Source organism: Anthonomus grandis, chromosome 2, assembly GCF_022605725.1.
Source record: "Anthonomus grandis grandis chromosome 2, icAntGran1.3, whole genome shotgun sequence".
NCBI lineage: Eukaryota > Metazoa > Arthropoda > Insecta > Coleoptera > Curculionidae > Anthonomus > Anthonomus grandis.
The window spans coordinates 3401917-3419234 of record NC_065547.1 but is presented as its reverse complement, the minus strand read 5'-3'; the positions used below and the strand labels follow the sequence as shown (position 1 = coordinate 3419234).

At 33.1% G+C, this 17318-nt stretch overlaps 2 protein-coding genes across 5 annotated transcripts in view; one reads left to right on the top strand and one right to left on the bottom strand.

Annotated features, from left to right (window-relative positions):
* LOC126750558 (oxysterol-binding protein 1) overlaps positions 1–3641 on the bottom strand; it is a 39990-nt gene extending 36349 nt beyond the window's left edge. For 2 of the 4 annotated variants that reach the window (XM_050460200.1, XM_050460201.1), the window contains exon 1: positions 3357–3641. In XM_050460200.1, the coding sequence (XP_050316157.1) occupies positions 3357–3499 (143 nt within the window). In that variant the 5' untranslated portion in view covers positions 3500–3641. The remainder of the gene's footprint in view (positions 1–3356) is intronic. The other 2 variants (XM_050460202.1, XM_050460203.1) reach the window with 2 other exon arrangements.
* A 1526-nt stretch (positions 3642–5167) lies between these two features.
* The window catches only part of LOC126750557 (band 4.1-like protein 5), a 51512-nt gene continuing 39361 nt past the window's right edge, over positions 5168–17318 (top strand). The window contains exons 1-5 of the mRNA XM_050460199.1: positions 5168–5523; positions 11682–11829; positions 11882–12058; positions 12175–12383; positions 12440–12849. Of these exons, the coding sequence (XP_050316156.1) occupies positions 5377–5523; positions 11682–11829; positions 11882–12058; positions 12175–12383; positions 12440–12849 (1091 nt within the window). The 5' untranslated portion in view covers positions 5168–5376. The remainder of the gene's footprint in view (positions 5524–11681; positions 11830–11881; positions 12059–12174; positions 12384–12439; positions 12850–17318) is intronic.

The following is a 17318-nucleotide window of genomic DNA, read 5'->3' as shown; positions in this document are numbered from 1 at the left end:
GAGACTATGGCATTAATATAATTTGAGACCAATAAAGTATCTCAGTTAACTGCACCTAGATAATTATTGATTCCATTATAATCGGCCATTTTAGCCACAAATCGTAGTAAAAATCAACAATTTAATGCTTTCCCTATCAGCACTAGTAGGGAATATTGAAAAACAATATGCTTTATGATGAATAGACTCATTAAAAAGATAATCATTAGCCTCATTAACTAAAAGATTCGATATATTAAAGAAAATCAGATATAAAAAGACCAGTCTATTGTTAGGAATTGTTATCCGCTGATAAAAATTCAAAATGAACCTAATATTAACCCATGTGAATTCAAAGGGCAAGAAACAGCTACCCATGAGTCACCATTCTAGCTGGCTTCAGGTATATTAAAATCACCAAAAATATAAAAATCAGTACCTCAATACTCCTACCTAAGGATGTCAACTCAGTGGCAGTGCCCTTCATACAAACTAACCTCTGACTTTCGTGGAGTATATACACCACTAAGTATAAAACAACTACCACCTAATTCACATAATAAAAATAACTGTTCAACAGAATCATCTACCAACTTAAGCTTTCCAATATGAACAAACTCTTTGACATAAATTAAAACTCCACCTCCACAATTCTTGTTGCTTGTAATGCTAGACCTGTCACATCGGAACAAATTGAAAGACTACATTTCTAACTCAGCATCAGAATACTCCTCTGAGAGCCAACTTTTGACAAAGACCAAGACATCATAGCCAGAACACAAAATTGCTTTATAAAGATCACTAATCCTAGTTCTTATACCACCAATATTATGACAAAAAACATGTAATGGGGTCAATTTCATTGCCCCAATCAGCAATATAGGGCATTTTGTTCCAAAACTCTAAAATGATGTTCACCTCACCGGCATCTTGCCTCCTATTCACTTCATTTACCACATCCATTTTCTCACTTTTTACCCAATCAAATTATTTTAATCATCTTTTCAGCAGGTTTCTGGCTTAATACGTCCAACAAATCCCTGATCTTCTGCTGGTCATCCTGAATACTATCTTGGATCCTCTCCATATTGGGTTCAGGCATGTTGTAAACTATAATATTGTTGGCCCATCAGGTTTCTCTCCTTGACCTCAGTGAGAATAGAATCCATGTTTTTATGATCAGCACACTCGACAGGATTAGATTGTTGCACATTGACAGAAGTTTTCATAGACAATATTTCTGATTTTAGCTCATCAAATAAACTTTGAAACAATGTTTTCATACTCTTTACATCCAAACAGAGGTTCCATGAGAATGGCCACAAGTATCCTCATGTATATGTCCAACTGTACAAATAAATTCAGGAAGAATTATTTTTATATACAACAGATATTGGTTAATACACAGGCCATTTTTAAAAATTGGAATTGTTTTATTATAGAAGTTCAACCATCTGTGGGATTTTTATTACACAACACTCTTAATGCATTTTTTGATGCTTTTTATAAATACTTGTGCCCAGTCTGTTAAATTTCACCAACATTAGATGATAGCCTTCAATGAAAAAAGACCATTTATGCAATACAGCTAAGGTCGCCATGAGACCAGGCATAGTAGATAGAGGAAAGAAAGAAGTTTTTTTTTAATAACTGATATTTGGCTTCCAACTCAGTCTTCCCTAAATACAGATGAGAAGAAGTCTTACATGACATTTATAAGGAAAAAAGGACATGCCCAGTTTTTTCTATCTTCAGACATACATATATTATGTGCAAACCATGTTTGGAGATCATCAGTAACAGTTGATGATCACCAAACAGAACAGAAAGCCACAGTTACTTGGAGTTCTGAAAGAACCTTCAACATAGTTAAAGGGAGTGGTGAAAGTCTAACCTCTAAGTTTATTCTTACTCTTTAAAGTGTTATAGTTAATGTTAGATTGGGGGTGCTTACAATGGTCAAAAGGGCATGAACTGGGCTCCATTATTACCAATTTTCATGCATAACAATAAACCAGGAAAAAAGTTATGAGCTGGTAAAAGTTGGCACTGAAGAATTATAGACCCTAGAATGTATTTTAGTATCTAAATGGTGTTAGAGCTAATATTTTGTTTGATTGATTGTGGTGTTTATACTGGTAAAATAGGTAAAATTTTTCATAGATAATAATAAACCTGGAAAAAAGTTATGAGCATGTAAAACTTGGCACTGAAGGATTATTCACCCCAGAATGTATTTACATCTCTAAATGGCATTAGTTAGATTAAGGTTTTTATACTTATCAAGAGGGTATGAAATTAGGCTCCATTACTATCAATTTTCATTGATAAAGATGGATTAGAAAGAAAGTTGTAAAAGTTTGCACTAAAGAAATATAGAACCTAAAACATATTTTAGTTGTAGGGACAAGGAGTACATTTTTGGCTTATTTATACTTTAAAATACAGACTTTTATGTGGCTTTCTTGATATTAATATAGCTGAATTCAATGCATTCACAAATGTCAAGGTCAGATGATTTGGTATTTTATTGGCATCAATGCTTCTACATACTTCCAGCCAAAATTTTTTTTTGTATACTATGCCTAGGAATTCTTGTTTTAACTAACCTAGGATAAAAGTAAAATTTATAGAGAATTAAATCAAATTAATTTAAACAAATACAAGACTATATGCCCTCTGTTAGAAAACTTAAAGAGACACCTTGCAGTATAAGAAAATTGAATTAAAAAATAAAACATGTAGTTCTACAATGTTTGACAAGAAAAACTCAATTTCTGAACCACTCCATAGAGCAAATGAAATTTATTTAATGTCAACACCTGTGATTATGACTTAACTCAATCAGAATTCTGAAGTGATTGTTTTCTAACTAAAAGCTACAGAAACAACCATTTTAATAGCTCGGAAAGTTAAAACTCATGAATTTCATCTCGATCATATGTTTCCATTATAACTATGGATGGCTAAAAGCTCCCTGCACCAAGATTATATTATACACACAAACAATTGAAATGGTGATCCTTGAAGTTAACAATTATTATTCCCCAATTGACCTTACAGTTAAAATTAATTAGATGCCAATACCATTGCAATTGTCTTATATGTATGTAGGTATATGGAAGAAAATACTGATGCATTTATCCTTTAATTAATTTGATAATGAGCCTTGTAGTGCAAAGGTCTGATTTAAATGGTTGTTAACTGAGACCCCCCCCATGACAAAAAAAGATGTTATACAAAAATCAATTAAACATGCAGCAAGAAAATGGGGTTTCTAACAAATCAATATAATATTAATGTCAAGCAATTGGTTACCCCATTTACTTTTTAGGGACTTTTACAGTGTAATGATTAAAAATAAGAGTAAGACAAACCTGTAATAGGATAAATGTCCATTCTGCAACACGAACCACCTCCTCTGGTACCCTTTTAGGTAATTTGTCCATTTAAAGAGCCACCCTTTCATGGTGGGCTCCATTTGGGAACCCCCGGACTTCGCGGGGGGACCGTCACCCATTTTTTAGCCTGCGCTTTCCTAAAGAAATTATCGCGTATTTTCTCGCAAACCCACGGCACAAATGGGGAGTAGACCAGGAGATTTTTACACGTCTCCCATATTGTGGACGATCGTGTTTATTCGATTCGACAAAATTTTCCGAGGTGAGACCCGCTATTGATCCGCCCGTCCCTTTCTAGCGCCACGAGTCAGACAAGGAAAACGCTCGTAAATAATTTAATGTTTACATAATGCTGTGTCAAATTTGCCAAAAATCAACATTCCGCATTGACCTTGGCCGTCCCTCCCCTTCTTACTCGATGACAGTGACAGGTGACGTTTTTGACACTACTGTCAAAGTTATGCAGTGTTGCCACAAAGAGTAAAAGATCAATGACTTGTCAATTTAGGTATTTTATGTCTGTGCATTCCTATTATTTGTACTAAATCTAATTCATAGAAGACGACGAAATATTGGACCTATGGTCATTAGGTCAAGATAAATAAAATTTATAATATTTGCAAGATTTACTGTAATCCATTCCACACTTCCAATTAGTGTAAACGATTTTTACACGCCCCAAAAATATCCACGAAGATTTCTGCATGCACGCCTCAAATTCTGAATACAGACAGGTCAGATTCTTATCATTTTTCACAAGTTTATACGAGAACTTTAAAGTAGTTTAGTGGGAATCGTATTTATAAATAAGCAATCGCTAACCGCTTTAGCGATCATAAACCGGTTAAACTTATATCGATTTAAATAAGCGAATGATCCGGTTTTAAACCGCTTTAGAGTACCGTATAAACACCTGTCACCACTCAACCGATTTAACTCCCAGTGCTACCAACACAAATGTGGAAATGCTTTAAAAAAACAAATAAACAGATATTTTACGGTTAGATGTTAATTTTTTGCCAAATCATTTTGTTATCACTCGTTAAATTAGTTAACTTTTAAAGTAATAAACTAACTAGTCAACAATTTTTTTTTAATTCCTAGGTTGGCAATGGAAATCAGCTGTTTAATCCCTTTCTTAATCCTCTCACCTAAACACCAGCCAATCTGAATTATCTATGTTTAATCCGGTTAAGCCCGTATAAACTTGGTATATGAAACTTGGATTCAAATCATCCGAATATGACCCATCTCTAACTCATCTGATGAGTAGAACAACGCAGATTATGATAAGTAATTAAAGCTAACAACAAATATTTTACTTTTTTTTAAAAAGCTATGCTTATTTACCTAGAAAAAGTAAAACCGAAAAGCCTTTTTTTGCCTAAAATCTAGAGAAATTCATGTTTTTTACCTGGCAACACCGCCCTTTCCAAAGTATATTGTATACGTCATAAGACAGTTTACCTAAGCCACGCCCACGGGAACATCAACAAGTGGCACTAAATTTAACAGCGTTGCCGCACTTATATAAATTCCTTAATTTCCCAACAAAGCCACTGTGACACAGGGTCTTATTAATAAAGTACTATACCTCCGACTTGTTTTGTTGCATTAGAGCGGAATGTGTTTATCTCAAAAAACCTAAGTAAAAACATGACTGTGCTTCTGTTTTATTCATATGAGCCATTATAAATATTATCAAATCACCCAAACTAGGGAAATGTCATGAGACCTGGCAACCACGCGTCCATTCGAAAAAAATAAACAAAAATAAAATATGGCGATTGGCGTCTGGTTGTGTGTGCGGTCGTTGTGTGGTATCGTCTGTTTTGATTTTCCCAGATTTAATTAACCGTAATTAACGCGTAATTAATCCCAAATGCGATTAAGCATGTCTCGAAGGTAATACGGCGTCGGTTTAACCTATAAAAATTAAATCGATTCAACGTTGAATCGCTTGGGTAAGTTTGAATGTAGCTGGGGCCCCCCAAAGATGTTTCGGTTTTTGAGTGGCCGAAAGGGCAAAAACGGGACGGACGGGAAGTCCAGTGGGAGAAATCAGGGAAAACCCGTGAACAAGAACTTGATCCAGTGTAAGGTGGTTTTACTGGACGGGACTGATTTGAGTGTAGAACTTTCGGTAAGTATTTTTCATAGCAATATCATTTGCAAGTTGAACCTACACTGATATTATTAAATGGGCGTTTATCATATTACCTAAGCACTAATGTGTTTGTAAGTATAATAATGAGGTTGATAATTTAATTTTCTTACTATCCGAGGGTTAATAAGCAAGGTTTCCTCTTTAAAAAGGAAATTTGCAATAGTATAAGTCAGATTCAAAAACCATGAAACAAAAATGAGACATTGACCTAATGATCTTGAAGTGGCTTTTGGTTTGATTGCTTAACCATTACAGTTACACATGACTGAAGAAATCACTTCAATTATTAGAAATCATAGGAAATATGCGTTTTTGCTATGTTTTATGTATAACTAGGTCTTAAGGAGAAATTGGATTAGGTCACAACAATATATTCTTATTTTACTATTAATCTAAAAAAACATGTAATTAAAATTGCATAAAATGCCGGTGAGAACTTTAAATATCAATCTAACAATACAATTTTCCTTTCTATATTTAAAGTTGCCTTGTATAAGGTTCTTAGGCTCAAGGATATTAGTGGGTGAGTACATTTTTATAATGACATGAATGTTTTAAGGTGTAGAAGATTTATTGACTCGTGACTTTTAAGGAAATGAGAGTGTCATTTACCTTTAGCTATTGTTTATTAAGTGGGTTAAGTTTCTTGTAATTATTTATATTATTTATTAGAAATGTTGTCTTTTTCCTTGGTGCCTTTATAATTTTATTTTATCTTCAAATATTGGTATTAGCAAAAGGATTGTCTTTGCTGATGATTTTAATCAGCATTCTGAAGTCAATGATCCTGATGCACATAACATGTATAATATCATTATTCATTAAAGGTTATAAGATGCAGCAAGCAATAAGTGTACCAGGAAGATGGATAACATTTTAATGACTTCAAACATGAATTAGAGTATACTTGATCCCAATATATCTGATCAAATGAGGAAAATTGTTTAAATTTCTTTTTTGCCCAAACAGGCCAATTATGCAGAGATAGTGAACAGTCTGAATATTTCAAAATCAAATCAAATATGCTTTATTTTCACATAATATAAAAATGTTGTTGACAATGCTGATTTAAATATAAACAAAGAGACAATAAATGAAGCAAATGGGAAAAAAATAAGAAATAAATTGGTCAATAAAATTAAAATAACATAATTTACAAAACATTTAAATATCACATAACACAGCATAATAAAAACCTTTAACATAGTAGTAACTAAAATTGGTCAAAATCTATGTCATAATTATTCATCAAGCGATACTGTAAAAACCACATTAAATCAAGATTTTTTTTTGCACTAAATCTGAACCACAGAGATACTTATACTTATTTACTTCCATGAAACTTAGTTTTTTTGATTAACAATTTTTGACAAATATCAACTAAATTAATGAGGAAATCTGAAAATAACATTGCTTGGTTTACTCCAGAACTTCAGATATGAGAGAGCATTTACAGGCAGCATTAGGAAGCAATAATTGCCGAAAATAATGCTTATGGCAAGTCGTAAATTTAGACATTTGAATGACAAAATCACATTGATTCTCATCCTCAACCTAATCATCTTCCTCTCATGTCAATAGTTTATTTCCTCAGTACAAAGCACATATACATACAAAAAGTTCTCCAACTATACATACATACCTATAAATTGTTTAAAGTTCCAATTTACAAATACAACTAATTATCTAGTTCCAGAAAATTATCCATCAATATAAATATTTGCTACTAAAAGTGTTAGTGAAAAAACTCAATATGAGAGTAGCAGCTTTTCTCGGCCAGGAAAATAAATATATTTGAAGTATTTGTTATGTTATGGTGCAAGTGATTATAAATCTTACAAGCATTGTAAATAATATTTTTCTCATAAAATGCTGTTTGGTAAACATCTGGTAGTAAAAGGTCTTGTCTAATAGTATTATATACCTGGACAGATCTATTTGCTTGAAAAATTGGTTTATTTTTATATACATAAGTTCTGATTTCAACAATGTAAACTCCAATCAATGTAAGGATTTTATTATCATTAAAGTGCACCCTGCATGAGTCTCTAAATTTAATATTACTATGATCCTGATGGCTAGAGGACTCAGTCCCCAGTTCAGAACCATATCGCTTTACCACAATGCTGTGAAAGAAATTTTAATGCATAGCAACAAATTTTTAATTTATTGCAGCATATCTGAATACATGAGAATTCCATTGTAGATCATGGTCAGAAGTAATGCCCAACAGTTTAGAACTGCTTGATGAAAGTAACTCTGTTTGTGTATCTTTAAATAAAATAACAGGACTTACTGCCTGCCTATTTTATAACAAAGCAACAACATGAGTTTTATCCTTATTGAGGGATAACTTGTTTTTTTTTCAGACCATAAAATTATGCTGTTATACACTGTTTCAGTCAATGCTACAATAGTCTCCAAGTTCCTACCTTCAAATTCAAATATATTACTTAAAATTGTACAGTATTGTTACAAAGTTAGTGTTTGTGCCCTAAGTCACAAGTGACTTGTCAGGACACAGTATTCCAGAATACAATAATAGTTTAACAATAAATTTGAGAGCTTGTTATAAAAACCAAATTAAATTAACTTAGATTAAATTTGTAAAAATCAAGTAAAGACAGAAGATACCACGTCATTAGCATACACCAAAAAAGAAAAGGTCCTAGGATACAGCCCTGAGGCATACCCTGAGTTATTAGGCAAGACTTGCTTACTCTCATTATTAATTGTAACAATCTAGCTATAGGATGCCAACAATATCAATGATGATCCTCTGCTGCATCACATAACACCATACCTAAATAGTTCATTAAGTAAAATGCCATGATCCACAAAATCAACAGCATGGGAAAATTTTATAAATAATCCTAGAATATGTTTTCCCTTGTCAATTGCTGCCACAACCTGATTTTGAAATTGACATAAAGCTCTTTCTGTACTCTGCGCAGAGTTCAATAATTCATACTTTGTAAAATAAGAGGATAAAGAATTTTTTACATGCAACTTTTGAAAAACTAACAGACTTATAGCTCAATAATTTGTGTAATCATTAGGATTCCCTTTCTTAAACAGAGGCATCACTTTAGCTATTTTTAATTTATCAGTAAAAATTATTGGAGATTTCAGCAAAACCTGCAGCATTTGAACACTTTAAACTATTGATTAAAGATACAACATCTGAGCAACAAATTGCTGGCATGAAAAAAAAATGTATCTTAGACATAAAATTATAATCAACTGAGTAATTAATAAACAACTTAAAATAATAAATAAACAACTTGTAAAATGTTTATTGAAATTTATTTGATTTTTTTTTTGCAAGTTAATAATTTGCCACACAGTTTTAGATTTATTTGCAGCTTCAAAAATTTTTTTACTATTTTGTTCCTGTAAAAATTTTTTAGTTTTTCTTTATATATCTTAGTTAAATTTTGACATAGTGCCCTATAATTTGAGTCATGCCTACAGATGTCATTATAGAAAGATACTTTTTCTCTTAATCTCATTAATTCAGGATTTAACTTATGTTTTTTAATTTTATTTTTATATTATTTAATTTTTTTAATCACATCTCTTAATAATAACAGAATATGTCTTCATCCTCCAATGATGATAAAAATGAAGCAAAATTATCATTTGAAAAAGTTGGTCTGTATGATACAGATGTTACTTCAGTTTTTTTAATTTTCTGAATGTCAAAACATAAAAATTGAGCAAAGCGATCTGATCACAACCATAGCCTCAAAAGAAACAGCATTTGAAATTGGAAAATTGTCAATACAAGATTGTGTGTGTGGTGTTGTTCTTATTGGTTCTCTAATGAGTTCTCTAATATGGCACAGATCAAAGGTACCTAATTACGGGGACAAATTAAGACAAGAAAGTTTACATTGAAATCACCTCCCAGTATCACAGAATAGCTGTTTTTCAGGACACTATCAAGAAGATTACCACTAGGTGCTCTATAAACAACAAATAAAATTACTTTAAAATTTCCAATCAAAATGCAGGCACATTCTAAAATTTTTTCTTCACAAAAAACTTTTTTTTCTGCAGAAACTACTACATAAACTAAAATTAGACAATTTAATTTTCTGCAGTTGGGGAAATTGCTGCCAGTGCTCTGACAATAATAAAAAATCGCAATTATTATTGTTTGAAAGGGCAATATCTAGCTCAATATTTGCAATAAATATATGTATTTGTTTGAAATACACTAAATGTTTTGATGGTAAACCTTTAAAGGGCTATAAAATTCTTTATTTATCTCGAAAAAACTTTTTTGCAGCCTCGACCTTTTTAGTGGTTTGACCTGTTGAAGGAGCTGCATCATCTAAATTAGGGAAAGTTAAAACTATAGAATTACCACTTAGGTCTGCCTCAGGCAAAAAAACTTCATCATCTAAAACTATATTTAAATTTTTCTCATTATTTCTGGACTAAAAATTTATATTTTTAATAAATAAATTATGATCTGAGTGGACTGTTCTAATATAAGTTAGATTCTTTAAATGGGAATCATTTTTAAAAATAGTGTTGAAATCAGCATTATGGTTATTAAAATCTAAATACATATCCAGGAAAAAATTTGTTTAGGCGAAAAGCATATTTAGTAAGTTGGCTGTTAAACCACCAAACACATTATTTATAACAGTATTTGATTTTAGAAAAGGTACAGCCACCAAGATTATGTTTGTATTCAGGCATTCCTTTAATTTTGAGTTTAGTTCCTTAAAAGAAGGGTATTTTCTTTTAAAAAAATTATTTAGGCCAGCAAGGATTACTATTATATCATTTTCCTTATAATCTTTTGCTATGTATTATTCTGGTAGAGTTTGCTTTTTCAAAAGACTCATACCAAGAAGATCAGTTAGGAGAAAGTTGATGACTCTTGTTAAAGGCAATTTTGGTCAAAGAATTATTTTTAGTTAATATTGGCATCTTTAACTCCAATGCCAATGTTGGCAGAAATTCATATTCAGTGTCCATGCACAGTGTCCTAACAGTTGAAGCCATAACCATTGAAGCATGGGAAACAGATTTTGTCTGACTGGATTTTGATTTTTTTTTATTTATATGTCTGAACCCATTTTTCACAAGTAGATAGAAATGTTTGTGTTTCATTGTCAGTTCTTTGTATATCCTGATACTTCATCATCTCTGTGACCTGTTCTTCATACTTTCTTAACTGGTTCAACAACTCCTTCTCTATGGAAGAGAAATCTTCTTGACAAGCCTGAGAGTTTCTCTGTAATCGGGTAATATATAAGTCTTTTTGGCTTAGTTCAGTTTTTAGTTTATACAAAAGCTGTAAAGTCTTAAGTGCCTCATTATCCTTAAGTTCTGAGACTTCCCGGCATGATGTAGAGTAATAAATTAAATTATCTGAAAGGATTTTATAAATTTTGGTACGTTTCCAACAGCTTGAATGAAATATATTATGACATACTATAAAAATCCAGTTATTGTTCAATTTATTTCTACAGCATTTAAAACATTCTGCCATCTATAAACGTGCGAGATAATCTCGACGCTCGAAAATATAAATATTTGGTTCGGCGACCTTAGGAATTCCGAACCACTATTGTTCCTTTTTATAAAATTGTTCTATAGAAAATTTGCAGTAAGCAAGCAATTATTGCAATGTGATTAAAAAGAATATTACCAATCGATAAAACTTCACTAGATGCACTGCGGGTGAAAAAATCAAAACTTTTAATACATGTTTACTATTGAAAAATAGATAAACTCGAGCAGATATTCACGTCTCGATGAAAAACCAAATTATGTAGTGGAAGCAAGAACAAGGATGCAACATGGTCATGGTCTTAAGACCTATTTGCAATAATTTATCATTGATATATCGATTTATATATATAACTTAATATTATATTAAAAAAAAAAATTTATAAGATTAAATTATTATAATTGCCATATATGTCTATTACATATATTTATTGTAAAATTGAGCCTGTGTTACCAGTAAATATTACTGTTTTGGAGCCATGTATATATTAAATAAATAAATGAATTGGAGGGTTGAAATTGAGGCTTAAAATGTTTAACACCTGTTTATAGAAAAATATCTTTGATCCTCAAAGAGCTAATTATTTAAATCCTCTTTACAGAAAAAAGCAAAAGCCCGAGATTTATATGAACAGGTCTTCTATTCCCTAGACCTTATCGAGAAAGACTACTTTGGCCTACAGTTCACCGATGCCAATCACGTAAAACATTGGCTGGATCCCACTAAAACCATTAAAAAACAAATCAAAAGTAAGTGATAACACGCTATTAAGTTCAATGATAACTTTTGTGGTTTTTATAGTTGGCCCCCCATACACCATAAGACTAAAAGTAAAGTTCTACTCCTCGGAACCCAATAATTTAAGGGAAGAATTGACCCGATATCAATTCTTTTTGCAACTGAAACAGGACATTTTAGAGGGGAGACTCGAGTGTCCTCAGGAGACTGCCGTTAAATTAGCTGCGTATGCTTTACAATGTAAGTTGTAATGTTATTAACTTTAAAGCTTTTTTTTATTGTTGTTGATTTTTTAAATAATTTAATCACCTTAGACTGTTTTAATAAATTTTCATGGCATTTTGTGACATTTTTAGCTGAATTGGGCGATTTCGATGAAACCCAACACACCCCCGCGGCAATTTCCGAATTCCACTTTGTCCCGAACCAAACGGAGGAGATGGAAATCGAAATCGTCGAAGAGTTTAAGAAATTAAAAGGCCTAACCCCGGCCAATGCCGAGCAAGCTTATTTAAACGACGTTAAATGGTTGGAAATGTATGGGGTCGATATGCATACAGTATTGGCAAGTGTAAACTGCAACTTAAGTAATGTTTAAAGTTCAGAGTTTTTTCCTTGTAGGGCAAGGATAGTATGGAATACAAGCTCGGCCTCACCCCTACAGGGATCTTAGTGTTCGAGGAGCCGAACATCAAAATAGGTCTCTTCTTCTGGCCAAAAATTAGCAAATTGAACTTTAAAAAAAAGAAACTGACCCTCGTGGTGGTCGAGGACGACGACGACGGCAGGGAGCAGGAGCACACGTTCGTTTTCCGATTGCACAACGAGAAGGCGTGCAAACATTTGTGGAAGTGCGCGGTCGAGCATCACGGATTCTTTAGGTTACGGGCGCCGGTCAAGGGACCGTCCGCCCGTCAAAACTTCTTCAGGATGGGCTCGAGGTTCCGGTACTCCGGTCGAACCGAGTACCAGAGCACGTACCAGAATAGGGCGAGGAGAACGGTACAGTTGGAGAGGAAACCCAGTCAAAGGTAAATATTCTTTATTCTTTATTCAGCCCAAAAACATAATATTACAATATATTACAATGTTACAAACAATAATTGTAACATTACAAGACCCCAGATAGGATATGGACCGTGTCCTAAAATATTAGCTATAATAGCTTAGAAAAATTTAAAAATTTGCAAAAAAAAACATTTAAATAAATAAAATAGATAATGACAATTACAATTTCAAAACATCATTGACAGCAATACAACCACAAACAGAACAGAATAAAAAGTGAAACTGAATCTAAAGTAAGCCTATCTAGATCTTTACTTAGTGCTTCATGCATGTCACGATCCTGAAAGAACTCATCAATACCGTAGTATGCTCTGTCCCCCAAAAATGCCCTGAGCCTACAAACAAGCTTACTGGGAAGTAACTGCCTAACGGAAAGAGGCAGTACATTCCAGAAAATATAATTTCCAAAAATTGAAATGTTATTAATTAGAAACTTAATAGATTCCAGAATATAAAGACTGTACATTGTAAGAATGCCAGTATCTTTAAATACTCCTCTACAGCTATCACGATAGTCCATACCAAACACAATACGGATGCACCTCTTTTGCAAAATAAAAATTAGAGTTGCCCCAGAATGTTATTCCATATGCAATTTGTGACTGGACATGCTTTATGCTTGCCAACCTACACTGCCATATATTACCCGCAGAGCATAGCTGTATTTACTGACCCCGGTTGCAACCTGCTGCACATGAGCTTTCCAGTTCAGCTTTTGATCTAAAACTACCCCCAGAAAATACACACTTTCAGCCGCTCCTATTACTGCGTTCCCGCATGTGAGTGCAAAGTCTGTTTCCTGTTGTGAAAAATGAACAATCTAGCAATACATGCTTCCCGATTGTTCTCACTGAAGTTCAAGGAGGTGTCATCAGCATACTGCACCACATCGACATCAGTGGCGCACACAAGATCATTTGTATATATTAAAAAAAGGAATGGTTCCAGGATAGACCCCTGAGCAACACCCCTCTTCAAACACTTCGTTTCTGATGCAAATGTCACCCCAGCGCTCTTTGTTTCCATGACCCGTTGCTCCGGAGGTATGACACAATCAAGTCCAATGCCACCCCCCTGATACCACATCGTTTAAGTTTTGAGCAAAGTACGCCATGGTCCACACTGTCAAAAGCCTTGGATAGATCTAGAAGCATGGTTGTAGTCACCTTGCAATTATTTAAAGACACTAGCTTTTGCTCCGAAGCCTGATAAATAGCCTGAACGGTTGATTTCTTTTTCCGAAAACCATTTTGTTTATCAGAGATTATATTGTAATGATCAAAAAATCCAATCATCCTTGAACATATAACTCTTTCAAAGATTTTACTTATATTCGAAAGGAGTGATACAGGACGATAGTTGTCAAACTTGTCACCCTCACCTTTTTTATAAATTGGCTTAACAAGAGCTTTTTTCAGTAAGTCTGGAAATACCCCTTTTTCAAGCATTAAATTCAGTATATGGGTTAGTGGCAGGCTTATTATGTCTGCCACCTCCCTCAGAATAGACACAGGAATGTTATCATGTCCAACTGATTTCTTATTTTTTTAGAGATTTTTTTATTCTAATGACTTCATTTTTTGTAACGGGTTCCATAAAGATACTATTTTGATTAATTGGTATCTTTAAGAAATTTATCGATCCCCCATCCTTAATATCAGGACATATATTAATAAAAAAATCGTTTATAGCATTTAAAATATTCAAATTTTTCTGGAAAATGATTATACAGACTTTGTTTTTTACAATTAGGACGAGTGATATTTTTTACTAAGGTCCAAGTAGCTTTTGTCTTATTTTCTGAGGCTTCAATAAAATAATAAGCCTTTATTTCCAACAGGCAACTTGCCCAATAACAGGAAACAGTTGCAAAACAATGAAAAATATAGGAAAAAAAACACACACAAACAAACCTAAAAGAATGAAAAGAAAAGAAAAAGAGTAAAGTAAAGTCACATTCTCAAAAGTTATCCAAAAAATGAGAACAAATAACTATTAATATGATATAAAAACCCAATTATAAAAGTTTAACAAGATAATCACATATTCGACAAAATTAAATTAAATTAACTGCAATATACCTACTAACTATAACTTAAACACATGGGCCCTAATCCCAAGAGTAATGATCCACCAAGATATCGACAATCACATGAACCGGAGAGAAATTTATATCGCACATGTGACAGATCCGATTAATTATAGCGCATATTGTATATAGTGGCGATTTCAACAGGATGTTAGTATGAGGCCTTGGCAGAAAGAATGTTAGGGGACGTCTAGCATTAAGCCTAGGCACCATGAAACGTACACCAGAAAGAAGTACAGGACTATCAATGAATCCATTCAGTAACCCATGCAGGAATTTTACAGAGAAGATCATTCTTCTGAGATGTAATGGATGTAGATTGAAGCGTTCTAATAGTTGCCGATGATCAAACCCTCTTACCGGATATATGCCATCCTGCCTGAAGGCCAATAACTTCTTCGCAAATCTACGCTGAACAGATTCAAGGAGACCAACATGATTCTGATAGAGCGGGTTCCATATAATGCAGCCAAACTCCAGTTTTGATCTCACAAAGCAACAGAAAAGCAGTCTTAATGTAGATTCCAAAGTAAAACTCTGAGAACTTCTAATTATGAACCCAAGCCTTCTCAGGGCTGACTTGACTATGTTGTTGAAGTGTGGAACGAATGTAAATTCAGAGTCAAAGGTGATACCAAGATCAGTAATTTGCTCTATTCTACTCAAAATAGTATCATTAATAACGTAATTACAATTTAAGGGTGTTTTTGATCTAGAGTAACTGACCACACTACATTTAGCCGCATTCAAGCCTAACCTGTTAACAGCGCACCATACCTCCATTAATGTATTTAGACAGTTCTGAAGAAAAATACAATCCTCCAAACCATATACATTTAAATATAGCTTCAAATCATCGGCAAAAGCCAGCCTATGACAAGTGAGTGACTCAATCAAGTTATAAAAAAACTAAACAGGAGCGGACCCAGGTTCGAGCCCTGTGGCACACCCGACGTTACGTTAAAACGTTTTGATTTAAAGCCCTCATATTCAACATATTGAGATCTACCAATCAAGTAGGAATGAAATAAATTAAATAATCTCCCTGAAAAACCATACTGAGTTAATTTATGCAGCAAAATATAGTGATCTATCCGATCAAAGGCTTTTTGGAAGTCGGTATAAATAACATCGACTTGAGTATTAACATCAAGTGATTCACAGATGTGGCTAGACAGGCAGGATAAGTTAGTAACACAAGATCGCCCGCTAAACAAATCCATGCTGGTCTACAGAGATGAGTTTCACACAGTAATGAGATTGGCCTTTAGTTCACGATTTGATCAGAGTCCCCAGCTTTTAAAATAGGTATTATTTTAGCAGTCTTCCAAATATCAGGAATTTGTTCTGTTGACAGTATTAAGTTGAAAATGTAGGTCAGCGGATCAGCCAGGACACCAATGCAATCTTTAACCAAGAAGCTAGGTACACGGTATATGAAATATACACACCGGCCAGTGTTTTTAAAGTAAAATGTCTCCCATAACTAATGAACAGATCAGCTTTCAAGAGGTTAAGCTGCAAAGTAATGCTATTAAGACCGATGTGCAAACTATAAAGGATGATTTAAAGAAGTTTAAGGCAAAAATACAAGTTTTGTAAGGATTAAATACAAGTTTGATAGGATCTTGAAATTGGAAGGGAAAAAATTGGAAGTCAGTAAAAAGCTACCAAATATTGAACAATCTGCTAAGAGGAATCAAGTTATCATTTTTGGACCACAAGAAAACAAAGGGCAGTAGACCAGTTATTATTAGGTTTACTCGTTTCCTAAATAAGAAACTGGTTGGTACTAAAAAACTTATATAAATTAAAGGGTACTGGGATTACAATTGTCAATGATCTAACTGCCCAACAACACCAGGGGCAGAAAATTATTTACAAATTTTTTAAATTGAGTTTGGTTGCGGATGAGACAGGAGAAGTTTATTAAGGAAATTTGATCAGTAAATCTATTCACTTACATTTATTTTAAATATAATATTCACTCCAGAAACCTTTAAAGTTATGACAGCTGTTGTGACATGACAGCATAACAACAAACCGTTTGTTCAATCCATAGACAATTTACCTTAAGGCAAGCAGGTACAATACTCGAAAGATTAGCGCATGCGTCATTCTCTATAAGAATTGAAATTTGGTGATCTATTGAAACTTTCTGAACATTTAAATTACGTTTAATAAATACATGCTTAAAAAATACATTTCAGAGAAATTTAATTTTTTATAGCATAAATCCAAATCGCCTGAAATGGCTGATTATTAATTTTAAGTAAAATAAAAATAAATAAATAAATACACGTTTATTTAGCACTTGGCTAGTTTAAGGCTATTACATAATAA